This window comes from Rhea americana, unplaced genomic scaffold (genome assembly GCF_003343005.1).
Source record: "Rhea americana isolate MKP2758 unplaced genomic scaffold, rheAme1 scaffold_215, whole genome shotgun sequence".
NCBI lineage: Eukaryota > Metazoa > Chordata > Aves > Rheiformes > Rheidae > Rhea > Rhea americana.
The window spans coordinates 1063112-1077750 of NW_028186305.1; the positions used below are offsets into that span (position 1 = coordinate 1063112).

The 14639-nt window shown below is 43.8% G+C and overlaps 1 protein-coding gene across 3 annotated transcripts; it reads left to right on the plus strand.

Annotated features, from left to right (window-relative positions):
- Positions 1–7047: 7047 nt before the first annotated feature.
- On the plus strand, positions 7048–12524 carry IFNLR1 (interferon lambda receptor 1). 3 transcript variants are annotated; one of them, XM_085305116.1, is made up of 7 exons: positions 7048–7193; positions 7890–8013; positions 8270–8451; positions 9048–9190; positions 9751–9907; positions 10422–10549; positions 10777–12524. In XM_085305116.1, exons 1-7 carry the CDS (start codon positions 7136–7138, stop codon positions 11683–11685), a joined length of 1701 nt encoding a protein of 566 aa, XP_085161242.1. In that variant the 5' UTR covers positions 7048–7135; the 3' UTR covers positions 11686–12524. The 3 variants fall into 3 exon arrangements, with proteins under 3 accessions (XP_085161242.1, XP_085161243.1, XP_085161245.1); XM_085305117.1 differs by lacking the exon at positions 7048–7193 and adding an exon at positions 7369–7416; XM_085305119.1 differs by lacking the exon at positions 7048–7193 and adding an exon at positions 7724–7780.
- The last annotated feature ends 2115 nt before the right edge of the window (positions 12525–14639 follow it).

Here is a 14639-nt window from a genome sequence, read left to right on the forward strand (position 1 = left end):
CTGCCATGCAGGCAGGGGGGTTCACAGTCAGGTCCAGCGTACTGGCATCCTGAGTCCTGAGCGCAGGAGCAAAAGCCCTGGAATCAGGATGGGTGACATCATGGCACACAAGAAGGAAAGGATCTTGAAGACGGACAAGCTCTGAAGCCTGTGGGATGACCCCCAAGAGTACACTTTGGCTTGTAGACTACAGCAGACAGGTTGCTAGARTTAAGTCTCTCTCTCTCTCTCTCTCTCTGTTGGAACATGCAGGGTCCTCACCACTTTTCCCACGCTGATCAGCGAGAGCAAGGGGTTTCGGGAGGCACGGTGCCCCCAGGAGGTTCCCGTGTTTTTATATCTGCAGCTTGTGGGCTAGCACATGTTTTACTCTGTGTGCAGTGGAGTTTCACCGTTACTGCATGTCCAGGCAAGCTCTGYGACTGCCTTCAGCAGGAATAAAAAGGCACTGTAAAGGGGAAGGGACAGGTTGCAAGAAAAGTGAGAGAAACAGCATAAAATGAGCCACAGATTTGAGTCCACTGGCTAAATAGCACCATCCCACGCTTCTGCCCCACTGCTCCGGAAGAAACTAAGGGAAGGGATAGCTCTGCCTGATCTCAGGCTAAGATCCAAATTAAGCCCACTTCAATGTAGTTTTGACTTTAACTGAGATTGATTTAACCACCAAATTCAATCTGTTTGAGGTAGAATAGGATTCTGCTTGCTGCTGGGCCCAACTCAACCTAGTGAAGACAAGTGTGGTGGTACTTTGCTCCCTTCCTGCAACTGACCCACAAGGGAAAGTGGGAACCACTGAGCTGTCAGCTGACAGAAAAGTTGTCTTTGCTCAAGAAGCAAGTTTTTACCTTTAATGCCATGCAGCCTGCTACCCAGGGAGAGGGTTGTTAACAGGAGGATTTCARTACAGCAGCACTGTGTGCCACAGAGCTGCGCCCAAAAACCAGGTCATGGAGAGGCACACCAGAGACTTCTCCTTAGTCATTTGCCATGAACAAGCCTTTCAGAGAGCGCGATTTCACTCCATGAGCACAGGGTTTGTACCTTGCTCAGCAGGGACTTCTCTTTGCTGTAGAAAACAAAAATCTCCACRGATTTGTCCCTGATAAATGAAAAAGTAGCAAGGGACATTGCAGGAAGGATGGGCCAGATCATTGATCTGACTGAGATGAGGAGAAGCTTATCCCCTCCTAGTACTGACATGCATCTTACCAGCTCTCCCTAAAACAGAGAAGGACCTAAACCTGGAAGGGATGAGATGCCTGTGAAGCCCCCCCTTTTCCCCTGTATTAGTACTGGCTCCAGTGTGAGCTCTGTGTTATGCTGGGGTGGCCATGCAGTTGTGCAGCCCTCCTCCATCAGCGTGATAGTGGTAGCCAGTCTGCTTAACTGCAGTATTAACGGTAGTGAGGTTTAGAAGGGAGGAGAATCCTTTGGCCTGTGACTACAYGCTCCTAGGGCAGGTCGGAAACAGCTGTGAAATGCCACGCTCTCCTTCGGCAGCTCCTAAGGCCTTGTCTAACCACACTTGGTATCTGCCAAGGAACGACGGTCTAATGCAACTACGACACAGGGACAATCCCTAACACAAAGGTTGGCCTACAAAGTCCAGGGGTYTTTCCAGGATTGCTGTCTTCCCTTAGCATGCTGAAAAGAGTAGGCTAGAAGTATACATAYTTTTAAACTGTGGCCCCATGAGGAGAAACTGTACTAGCCACAGCTGCTGTGTACAAGCAAGGCCTTAGATTCCTTTAAAAACCCTACTCTATAAGAAAAAATAAAGGTCATGAAATGATTTATAGTCCTTGCATGGGGAACATTTTATGTTTTTGTTTTTGCTTTTGGTTTTCACTTTAAGTCTTTTCAGACTCAGTTTAAAAAAATCAAACCCATTCTCTTCTCTTCCCCTTGGTGACAGGTTGCCCAGATGCCTGTCTGGGTCAAGGGGGCACTGCTACATTTTATTTTATCATCTAGTATTGCTCAGCTCTGCAGTTTTTTTAACCTTTAAATTCCCRATAGAAGCTTTTTCTTTACTCATCCCATTGTTTCCACATATTTGCTTTCCCAAACTTTTCCAATTTCCATCAGCTSCAGAAACTAAAAGTTCCTCCAGCAGCCTGTGGGGCTAGGAAGAGAAAAAAGTAGAAAAAGCAGAAAGAAAGGGGTATCCAGCCACTCTGAGATACTTCAGCAGGCRTGGAGCAAGTATGACCAGCTTTTAAGGACATACATTTCAGATTGCTAAGCCTTGGGCTCGTGCCGCTCAACTTTCATGGCGAAGGCACTGATTTTTTTCTGTGCCGTAGTCCCCATCTGCACAACACCTGTGTATACATCTGTGTTCAGAGGGATATAGAGCCATGTTCTGGAGAAGCAAGGAGAGAAATGCTGTGTAGAGTGCAGGCTGCCTCGGACACCATRAGCACACGGACCCGGGGCAGCAAGCTCAGCTGCAGGAGAGGGGAGCGGTGGCACAGGCACAGGTGCTGCCAGAAACATCTGCAGCATCATGCCCTTAATGAAGTGCAGAACTTAATTGCAGGAAAARAAAAAAACATTTAAAGAGCTTTRAGTCTGAATGACTAAAGGTTTTAGTCACTCATTTACCAAGGTCTTAGGCAAAAACTTCTTTCAAAATAATTTTTATCGGGATCATATTCCTTCTCAAATCATCCAGCAAGAGCTACCAGGAGACTTCGTCTCCTATCAATGAGACTCACTCTCATGACTAAGATTTTCAGCTTCCAGTACATTTGTGACGACTGCCAGCTCCGTGATCTCACCTAGCAAAGCCAATGAAAGCTGGTAGGAAATAATGATTTTTGTCCTGCAGAAAATGTTCAAAAAATTKGAAATTTTCTTCAAAAAATGTAGAGCTGAAAATTTCCGGTGTTTCAACAGAAAACTTCTGTGAAAAAAATCTTGTTTTATCGGGGGGRAAAAATCACTGAACAGAAAGAAACAAAAAACAGCTGGGGAAGACTCCATGTGGGCAGAAAGGCTACTTTACATTTTAAGAAATATTGAAAACATTCAGCCAGTCCTTCGGGCAATCTGAAATGTTAAGCCTCGCATGAATGCTGGTAACCATCACCAAAGACTAAGCCCTGTCTGCTCATTCCTACAAGTGATGGCCAAGAGAAAGGCTCTAATTTGCACTTATGGATTGGTGGYTGGTTCCCCACGGTGCCATTTATATCAGAAATGCCCTGTTAAATGTTTTYAGTCTCTGAGGTTTTTCTCAGCTGGATCGGTTGTCCTTTCAAGCTCACAGTACACAGCACAGACAGCTCTGCCAGCACAACTGCGTRGGTGGTGTGAGAGCACAAGGGAAGAGCTGGGATGACATTACTTCATGCTGGCTATTGCCTCCAAAGATTTCATAGAAGTCAAACCACAGCCCAAACCGTGCCTTCCTCACAAGACTGAGACTGCACTTCCTGCAGTGCCCATCCTCAAGAAGGAAAGGTATCAGTCAAAGCCTGACTCAGGCAAGAYTGCAGGGTTTGGCCTAGTGATCTGAATCACCTATTGCATGCAGGGAGGCAGGAGGTGGCAAAATCAAGAGAGTCCCTCAGCTATCACTGGTATTACAGTAGCATGCAAAGGGCCACCTATGGATCAGGCATTGTACTAAGAAGTGACAACCCCTGTCCCAAAGCACTTATGCTCCATATGAGTAAACTGCTGGGAGAAGGTGGACATGGTGGGGTGATTTGCCCAAGGTCACGCAGCAGAGCTAAGGAAAGAGCAGAGGACAGGGAGACACCGGTGGCATTACCAAACCCTGTGGTGTTTGTGGCTGCAGCAGGTAACCTTGCCTACAGCCACAGAGCTGTCATGTGACAAAAGACCCCAATTCCCACAGCAGGACCCCAGCACAAGAACGGGTGCAGGGTGCTTCCTGCCCTTTACACAGGTAAACAACGCTTGCTCCAGTGGGTGCCTCATCCATCATCTATCCGGGTACCCCATGGTCAGGGACACCAGCTAATCAGACAGGAGAGCAAACCTTCTCTACGTACAGTGCAAGCTCAGTGTCCACGCTTAGAAGAYGCCTTGTAAGCCACTGTACAAGAGAGTGCTGGCCAATGCAGAGGGTGGAAGGAGTTTTAATGAAGCTTGCCAGGTTTCTAGATAGGTCCAGATGAGAACCTGTGGCTTGGAGGAATTAATGGATTTTGTTTGACAGGCAGCGACACCTCGTGGCACAGGTCTCCCCTCAGCTTGGTTTCCTGCCAGCTGTACACTTGTTTCTCCTGGAACAAGAGCTCAGTCATGCTAAAATCATGCCATAGAATCTGATGGAGCCCAGATGTTTCAGAGCAGATGTTTCATGGGAAACGATGATTATTATGAGATTCACCTCTTGTAAATGCTTGCTAAAAATGYATGCCATCTTTAGGAAAAGCTGCCTGAGGGCTCTTAGCAAGACCGTAATGGGACTGGCCTTTGAATTGCTTCCTACTTTGTTCCATTTGCTACAGGAAATATAARAGCTGTGTGTTGGTATTTACTTCACAATTTTGATGACGAAGGGGAATAGATCTAGGGCATTTCTGACCCCTTAGCTTTGTGTTTTGTCCTTATATATTGGCCAAGTGTTGCAGAAATCTGAGAAGGTGTGAATAAACTAGTATAACTCCAGGACACACTCTGACATGCACAGCCCACGTCAGCTGCTTGCTTGCTTTCTCCTAGATGTTCTGGTAAGCATAAAATGAAGGGTTCAGAAGAACCAGGAGCTGCTCTCCAAGTTTGTTAGCATATGTCAAAGATCTTTCACCTAGACCTGAAGCATCATAAAGAGCTATTGCAGCCATGGATTTGAGTGTCCYCCACGGGAAAGCCAGGAATATGGTGCAAATGAGGGTGAAACAGTATGAATAAAGCAAAGGCTACAAACTCCCTCCCACTCTGTAACTGCCCTRCAGTGCAGAGGATCTGTCTTTAGGAACTGGAAGAACAATGTTTGGTCCATACCATGCAGGATTTTGCTATTTTACATTTGGATTCATCAATTTAGAGCAAAAKCCAACATTTCAGAATTCCCCAGGAAAGAGAAAGGAGCCAGAAATGGAAAGAACCCTAGTTACCAGACAGGATTGTATTGGAAACCCCAGGAGACTAGATTCCTGCCTGCCAAAAGATAGCCAGGCAAGTTGCCTCGAGGGGAAACCACCAGGGTGCTAACAGAAGTCTGCTTCAATGAAACACATTTGTGAATTATTTCAGTTCCAATTGATTGACAAAAAATAAGTTTCATTAGAATTTGGTAACTGCCATTCTTCCATCAAAATAAATGGAAAACATTCTGTTATGGACTAGGTAGCTGAAACAGCAGAAGGACCACTCAAAGTATAGGCCACAGGCAGAGGCTTGATTAACAGATGAGTCATGCATGTGAAATGCCAATAGCAGCCTGATAAAAAGAAAAAGAGCAATGAGAGGCTGCAAGGATTATGGTTCTTTGTGCATGAGAGACAGAAAGAGAAACCTCACAGAAATTTAACAGGAGGCAGCAAAATATCCAGGGAGAAAGGAAAGTACTGGTAACACAAACCCATGTAAAGAAGGAGCAGAGCTTTTTGGGAGAAGCTATGAGTGAAGGAACCTTGTAAATGGGTCAACCTCCCATAGCCTGAATCATACCACGTTCAGGGAAATGAGACATTACATACCTTCCTGGTATACACACAAACTTTCATCAGTACAAAACCCAGCTCCATCAGCTATTCTCTTTTAATAAAAACAACCCACTTAGCACCCAGACCCTGGCAGTTCCTGCTCATGCCACAGGGGATGGCAACAGGCTGTTTGGCTTGGTGAGTTTTCCATCCGGGGAAGGCCCAGAAAAGCCCCTTTTCCCTATGCTGCTGTTATCTTCTGCGCAGTAACATCATCGATCCGTTTACAGGCACAGGGCTAGAGGTGACTGTGATAAGAGCGGTAAGAGAGTGGCTCTGCTAAACAAACAGCATGAGCGATCAGGCTATTTTCCTCTCCCGGTCTGTGTGTGCACAGGGTGCAGGGGCACAGCTATTCCGAACACAGACGCCTGAGCGCWTTGTACCTCGTGGCAGAGATCACAGCTGGACTAGCAATGTTTCCTGCTATGTTTCTGATACCCACAGAACGAAACTGCTGTCTCTGTGGCACTGCTTTGGGGAGATGTCTGGGGCTGCTAGGTACAGCAGCAGCTTAGGGACCGAGCTTTGCCTCAGGAGAACTCTGCAATTTAAAGGTACTGTGTGCTGAAAACAGAAACACCTTGAGAGTTTCCTAAGTGCACATGCCAAACCCAACGACCACCATGCTCATCAGGCAGTTACCGCTGCAGCCCAGATCATCTGTGTGCTGGCACAGAGTCTTATCAACTGCTCCTGATCTTGATTAATATTTTGGGAATGATGACAAATAACTGACAAGTGATAACAAGTATCAGGAGAAACAAGCACTGGCATCCAGCAGAAGCACAGGATTTATCAGAAGGAGCTACGTCTTTTCATTCCTGCACACTGTGTCTAGGGCAGATCCCTGTCACAGTTCTGCACTTCGCTTCCCTCATCATAAAGTGGGGGCAATGATGTAACTTCTGAAAAATATTCTTAACCAGGTAACATAAATCGAGAGAAATTCCTTGGCTTCTCTTAAAGTATATCATAGCATTACATACTACTAATTATTATTTTTATTATTCCTAGATTATAATCAGTCAAATTTTATTTGATTTCTACAAATATTTTACTACCACACAGGTAAATTCCTGGTGAATTCCCATTTTTTTWAAAAAGCACCTCATAAGAGAAGGCTGGCACTGTTTGATTGTGTTCCTTCCATAAACAGCCTGGGACAGAGATCAGTTATATTACACAGGAGGGCGCAGTACTGCAATCTTTACAATGTTTTGGTTTCACCAAAAGCTCCTCTCACCTCTGTTCCTTTATCTGTTCAATGTGCAGTGCTGTATTTGGGCTGCACCAGGAAGTGAGGCTCTGGGCGCCTGCGTGCGTGCACGGTTCATTATCGCATGGTCCTCTGTGCAATTCATACTACCTAATACAGAAAAACACTATGATGAAAAGGTAGCAAGAAAAGAAATATATTATGAGTGGAAAAGTTCTCCTTCAGCATGTCTGCCTGGAAAATCAGAGTCCTGACAGCACTGTGCTTCCTGCGGCACGTCAGAGGTACGGTACGGCTGTATTTGATACTTTCATTTTTCTGTGCTATGTGGCTTTGCTTGCGGGAGAAAAGACATACTCAGATACGCTTTAAGTACTATAAGTGGGAATGGTTCACATAAAGTGAAACACTCTGTAAAGAAATGGCATTTAAAACCTGCCTATAGGAAGTGTCTTGCCGAAGGCTAGAAGTGTTTGTTTATCCACCATAAGCAGCGGTGCTGGGAAGGTAAGGGTAGCAGGCCTGCATGCTGCCTCTTGCTTTAAAACTCACTCCTAGTAGGATGATCTGTCTGTGCAGAACAGGGGTTGAACGAGCTGTGGGAGCCAGCTGTGCCTGCCAAGTCCAGGGGCTGGGAGGTGGGAGCAGCAGGGAGTCAGGCTGGAAGTTTTGGCATTGTAAACCAGATCACAGGGAAATCCAGCGTGACGATGGGGGAAGCAGCTCAAAGTTATAGACTAGAATGGTTCACACATACTTATGTCTTAACTCTAAAAGCTGTTGAGATGAAGATAATATATAAGAGATGGGGAAAGCAGGACTACATCACAAATGTACCTGTCTCCAATATCAATTTCCAGTTTTAAATGAGGTAAGCTGCTATGCCCCCAATTTTGAATTCAGTTGAGTCAAAAATAGGTGGAATTTCCTGCCTCCCAAAGCAACACCTGATCATTCACATAGCATTATATTTCAATCAGGTCACATTCACCTTCCCCCTCCTCAAAATGTCACTCTGCTGTCAAAAGATTTTGATATGATTTTGATGTGGATGCCAGGAGAAGGATCTCCACCAGATGTGACATACACAGTGAAGTATGAAAGGTAAGTGCTTACAAAGTAAGGAATTAGAGGACTGACTGAAAGTTTGGCAGCAGGCAAACCTCTGGGGATGTATAATAATTAATGTCACTATGATTAGTGGCCTGGCTGCCAAAAACAACCCTTAACTGTCTGGGAAGTACTCCTCTCTCAAGTTTGAGACAGATTCAGTGCCATCCTACAAAACACCTTCTCTTGCTCTACAATTTATAACAAAATGGTATGTTTACTATTGTATTCGGTGTGTTTCTTCTTTTAGCCAGGAACGTATGGACAAATGGATAAAGGTTCCTCATTGCAAAAATATTTCCAGAACCTCCTGCAATCTGACTTGTGTGCTTCCAAACTTCTTCATTAAATTCCGGGGTCGAGTAAAAGCTATTTCTGGAGGACTCCAGTCACGTTGGGTAGAATCAGAGTTCAAGGAATACCATCTGGATGGTGAGTGCTTGTTACCTTACAGATGGCTGAAAGATCATCCCAACAACTGCGTTGTGTGAGGACAGAAAAAGACTACGAAGGATCGCTGGAAAGGCGGCTGCTGTCAGCCAGCAGATCAGACACAGGATTATGTGTTTACCCACGAGGCCTCTCTCTTCTATACCTCTGCTTCATAGGATCAGGGACATTTCACTTCATTTTACTTTAAACACAACTGTAAATCCTCATTTTAATACTTTAGCCTTATTCTGTATTATATACATCAGTTTTTATCAAGGAAATTCAAACTGCTAAAGATCAGGTGAATCTTTGCCATTGAGAGAAAAATTTAAAAGATGCTCAGGCTGCCACACGAAAAGCCAGAAGCTGAACACTGCACAGTACCATATGAAAATAATTGACCTTGCTTTAAATAAGACACCTCAGGTATTACTAAAAACGAAATGGTTGCATTAGGCTGATGTTTCTTCTAGGTTGGTTTAATACCCTGGGAAGCATCTGTTTTATTTTCCAAACATCAGTCAAAGAAAAGCATTACTTTTGCAAAGCTAATACACAAGCAAGCTCTATTCTTATGTCTGGTCACTTGATTACAGTGGAACTGGCTCCTCCAGTGCTAGATGTGAGTATAAAGGAGAATTTAATCCTTGTGAATGCCTCCTTCCCTTTGGCCACCTGTGTGGAGAGTTTCCCTTGGATGTATGACTTGGACTTCTGGGAAGCTGGATCTGAAGACAAGGTCAGTAAAAGTGGTACTTCTCAGGATGAGACCTTGGGTTGCACCTTTGTAGGCAGGGAGGGATTGGATCCAGAGACTGGAGAAACTGAAATGGCCAAACCAGAGCTATACTAAAGCCAGAGGAGAAATGTGTGTGAGATCCAGTATCTTTTATTTTATTGGTAGCTCCTTCTACCTATTCTATTTGAATTCTTACCAGGAAAACTGAGATGACAGTGCTACACTATAATCAGCATAACAGAGAAACATCTGAGGTTTAAACCAGCTAGTTCAGGTACTGATAAAAGTGTAGCAACGGCAGCACAGAGCACTGTACCAGCTGGAAATCCCACCCAAGAAACAAAGCAAATGTTCAGCTGTGAAGGCAGCACAGGTATATTCTAAGACCTAGGACAGGTGCTACAAACAGCAAGCGAGGCGTTAAATACCACATACACCTTGCTACCACCAGAGCAACACAAGATAATGAAGAGAATCGTGGGCTAAACGGGTAGAGATACACTGTCCAAATATTGCAAGAATCTTGATTCTAGCCTTCTGTTCTTTTTGTTTCTGAACAGAAGCGATATGAAAGTATTTTTAGGAAGAATACAATGAACATTGACACCACTGCGCTTAGCGGCAATTACTGCTTGAGTGCCAGATCTTCCTTCCAAAGCATTGACTTCAAGCACAGCAAATTCTCCGACCCAGTGTGTGTGCTATTAAACCATAAAGGTATGACTCTGCTGAAAAAGAGGGTGGTGAGCCATCAAATAGGATTAGGGCATGCCAAAGATTTCTATCAAAATTAGCTTTTCAGCAAAAAAATGTGGCTTCCTATTAAAAAGACTGGTTGGATTTACTAGTGAAAGCTTTCTAHAGAAATGCTTTCACACAYACACAAAAAAAATCCAATTCTGAAACATTTCCTAAAAATCCCRAAAAATTAACCTTGAGTTATGATCTCACTGTAATTTTTCAGAATATTCAAATTTCTTCTAAAAATTTTTTGAAAGGGAGCCTCATTTTTAATTGCTCTGAATAAAACACTGTCTGGTATCAACTTTCATTTCTGACTCTGATTCTAACTTAAAGTAYGGTCTTAGGCATGTCTGTTATCCTTCCTTTACATTGACAAAATAAGGATTTTGAGCCCAACATCTTCTGAGATTTCTGAAACAAAAGCTGAATGTAAGAGCTCATTATTAGCAAAAATACAGCACCAGCAGATTTTTTTTCTCTTTTTCAGCAGTGGAATGGAAGTTCCCACTTTCTGCCGTGACCCCTGCATTTGTCCTCCCCTTCCTTCTCACAGGTGTCCTCATCATCTGTTTGCTGAAACAAGATTTTAGACGAACAAAGATGCCTCGTGCTTTGGTATGGCCCAAATTCTGGRGTCCCCTGCTAAGTGAAAGTCCTGGTGGTTTTCAGAGGGGAATTGGGGAGGAYGGGGAGAGTTGCAGATGCTCTGCACTTCTCAGCTTTTCATCTGGAAGTGCCTTTGCAAGAAAGTTTTGTTTCTGACAYGTCCCTTACCCAAAACTTTTATTTAAAAAGCATCACTAATTTTCTGATCTGTCTGATTTGCTCCTCTTCCCTGGTAGGATTTCTCCCAATTAAAAGCTGCTGGAACCACCTTTCACTGTGAGCTCAGTGAGAAGGAGTTCTTCAGGGACAATCTTATCTGCACAGAGAAGCCAGTATCACAAGGGAAGACCAGAAGTGCAGCAAGCAACAGTCTGCCATGGATGGTTTCTTTCCTCTCATCATCATCATCATCAGAAGAGGAGGAGGAAGAGCAGGAAGACAGCAGTACTTTCATCCCATACACTGAAATGTCTCAGTTCCCAAAGAGAGGTCTGAACTATCAGCCGTCCAGAACAGCTCTGGGGGAAGCCAGCTTGAACTCCAGATCTGGAGGACTCTGTGTAGATGATGGATCTGTGCTTGACSTAACTACCTTGGGTTTTTCTCTCTTTCCAACGAGAAAGAATGAGATGCATACCTCAGAATCCCAAAGAAATAAGAAAGCATCCCTTTCTTGCAGTCCCTCTTTGGGAAGTCTGTCCTTCACTGATGTGAGGTATCCAGGTCCCAGGGGACTCAGACAGCATGACACGGACAGGGATGAATGTGTGGAAACGACCCCTCTTCAAACACCAGCGGAGGAATTTAGTGTCAAACCTCTGGTTGCTGAACAGTTCCTGCATAGCAAGAATCATTTCACTAAGTACTACCAGAAGCAAATATTTGGTCAGGGTTTCCCGACCACTAAGGATTCGCAGCTCARTGAGGATCCAGACGGGGAGCAACTCATTTGCTTTCAGACATTACAGGTGGCAGAAGATGAGAGTATTGCAAGTGACTGCGACAGTGGTAACTTTACAGAAGGGACACCTCCTGCATCCACTGTGCTAAGTGAAGCATTTGAAACTTCAAATATGGAGGAAAAATATGGTCAAGAGTTTAAATTCAAAGGCTATCAGCATATGCATTACATGCCAAGGAACTAGAGTACCCTAGCAGCTCTGTGACATGCATGGAAAATGCCGGAGAGTTCTACATAACTAGGCAAGAGSAACACAAGGGCAAATACCTGATATCATTGCTTTTTGTATTTATTCACCTAGATAGTGTATTTCCTACTAAAAAACAGTAGTGTAGCTGTCCTATCAAGGCATATGGCTTTAAGAGTCACAAAATTTGTATTTTTACTGCCAGGTATAATTAATATATATTCACTATCCCTCTCTACCAGTATAGTTCTGATAAGGTTYTAGAGCTATAATACAAGGTACATTACTTAAACACAGCTGGGTTGAGGCATGCAGTGCTAATCTCATGYACGTATCACATAGCACACATGCATTGCCTTGGGTTCACTTGAGACTTCAAACCAYGATAACTTCTGCATGCTAGTTATGAATGGCAAAAATACTTCTGGGATTGCAAAACCAGAACCAGGGCCAACAGTTGAGGTCTGAAAATGTCCTGTGTTCTGCCTGCATGTTGCCTTTGAGTCTGGATGAACTGCAGACATTACATTTGCTTCTTTGTAATGGCAAAACTGCCCCGCTGCTTGAATCGAATGGAAGTATCTTTACAGAGACATTTAGCAACCTTTGCTTTTTGTGGGACGAAGAGAGCTCCCTATCAGCCCACAGAGGACACCCTCTGCGTGTCAACAGAGTGGACAGAAGTCAAAGTGAGAAATGTAGTGCACGTTTATTTTTGTTATTTATTTATTTTGTTTTTTAATACAAACATAGTTATTGACCCTGAACTTTCCTCTGCTGTGCAGAATATCTGAGAGCTGTGGAGTATGTGGAGGCAATAATATTTTGATAGATAATTCTGTGTGTACGTGTGTATATTTGTGTGTGTTTATGTTTGCCCAAAACTGCAAAGGGTGACTGCAGCTCACCTGGAAAAACATTGCATTTTAAAACAAGACTCTGTCATGGGCTTCCCAGCCCCACTGCTTTGGTTTGATGGAGTCCTATGCAGCCAGACAGCCAAATCTATCTCTGCATGACTGTTAAGAGGTCTTCCACTGAAAGACCAGGAGTATGACCATCCTTCCGAGCCTGCAATCAAACCAGAAGTCCCAAACCCAACAAAAAGCACAAGAGAGATGAAGCCTCTCCTGACTGAGTGATACTGACCTTCTCAGTGTATTTTTAGTTTGCATTCTTTGTGTCTGACAGGAATACTTTATTCCAAGAAAAGGACATGAAGAAAAGCAAGGCATTAAAAAAGCGGGGAATACACAGTAGACATTCCCTGAACCCAAGAGAATTTTTTCTTGGATGAGGTAAGGTTGTTGTAGAAGGTATCAACGCTCACAGTTTTAGAGAATCGGGAGAACAAAATCAGAAGGAKGTGGGGTTGTTACGAGTGGTTGAGAACAGCTTTCAAAAGGAAAACAAGACCTACTAATTAGGATTCTGGATTCATGTAAAAACAGGAGGTGAGAGAAAAGATTCATCCACAAGAATTTTCCTTTTATTCTTGCTTGTCCCCCCAGGTGTCCCAAGGTACATTCTGTATTGCAATCCCTCCTGTTCATTTAAAAAGATAAAGATCATCTAAATATAATCACCACCCATTTTCTTTTGCAATCAAGGAAAAACCCCTACGCCTTGAGTTACAGGAAGCTCAGGAGAAGTTGTGTAACTTCTGCAAAATTATTTTGACATGTCACTGCTCTGTGATCAGGGCCTAGGATCAGTTTTTCATCTTGTTATGGGTTTCTCAGGAAGAAAGCTGGGGAAAAGGCTGCAGGCCAGGTCAGTTGTACTGGCAGCAGCAGCATCCCAGTCCTAAAGTGCCCATTCATCACAGCTTGAGACTTCCTTCCATCACGCCAGGAAACAGACAGAGGTGGCGGAAGCCCAGTATTCCCTCAGCCAGAGCAATCAGCCTATAATTTAATCCTTACTTAATACTTATGGCCATGTAATGAGGAAAGCAACTCTCTCGCCCCAGTGGAAGAAGAGATATGACCCAGTTTATCAGAAAACTTTGATGTTTTTCATCTAATGAATAAGCACAAGAGCCAGAATCRGATCTCCTATATCCTTTGGTCCACAGTCACAGGGCTTCATGCAGTCCTCAGCATAGAGCTCTACAGCCTGAGCCTGAGCCCTGCAGCACCTCAGAGCAGATAACCATCTTGGTCTTTTTGGCCCCCGTCTACCGTCTTCACAAATCTCTTAAACACAAGATTTCTCTCCTCTTTCCCCAGCTCTGCCAGGTTATGAGCAGAGTTCCACAGGAAACCTGTGTTAGGAACTTCTCAGTGTCTTTTTGTCCTCAGGAACTAACTTCTGATATAGGTTCAGGCTCTACAGTTTGGAGGTTGAAATCCAGCTGTTGCATTTTAAACTTGGAACCAGATTTCTGGAAATCTTTAGGTGTCTAAACATGTGGAGAAGTGCTTCCTGAGATATTCAAAAGATAATGTCACTCTCAAAGAAAGGGCAGAAATGAAGTTTTAGGTGCTATTCTCAAAATGAAAGTCGAGTGCAGTACAACTCCTCTCATTTCTGYTCTATCATGGGTTATCACACAACAGCAGCATGAGACAGCAACATGAGGGAAGGAAAAAAWTAGAAATAATTTAGCAAGTTATATCCAAGAAACATCCTAACAAAGAGCTGTACTTAATTAGATGCAGGCCATACTGATGGATAGGGGGGTCTTCTTTAATAAACCCATCAGACTTCTGCATCTGTCAGAGTGAGGTGARAGAAACAAAAATTATAGCTATGCATCAGTGGCATCGTTTAGAGGATGCATCCCCGTTCATATCAAAGCAGAGCAGGGAATAGAAACTACTTCAGGAATAGAAATTCGAAGAGAGGAAGGRGTAAGCAGAAGGGGTAGTAACTTTTAACACATGTTTTGCTACCAGGATCTAGTAGTAAAAATAGTGTGCTTCCAGCTTCAGAAGCACACATGGTTT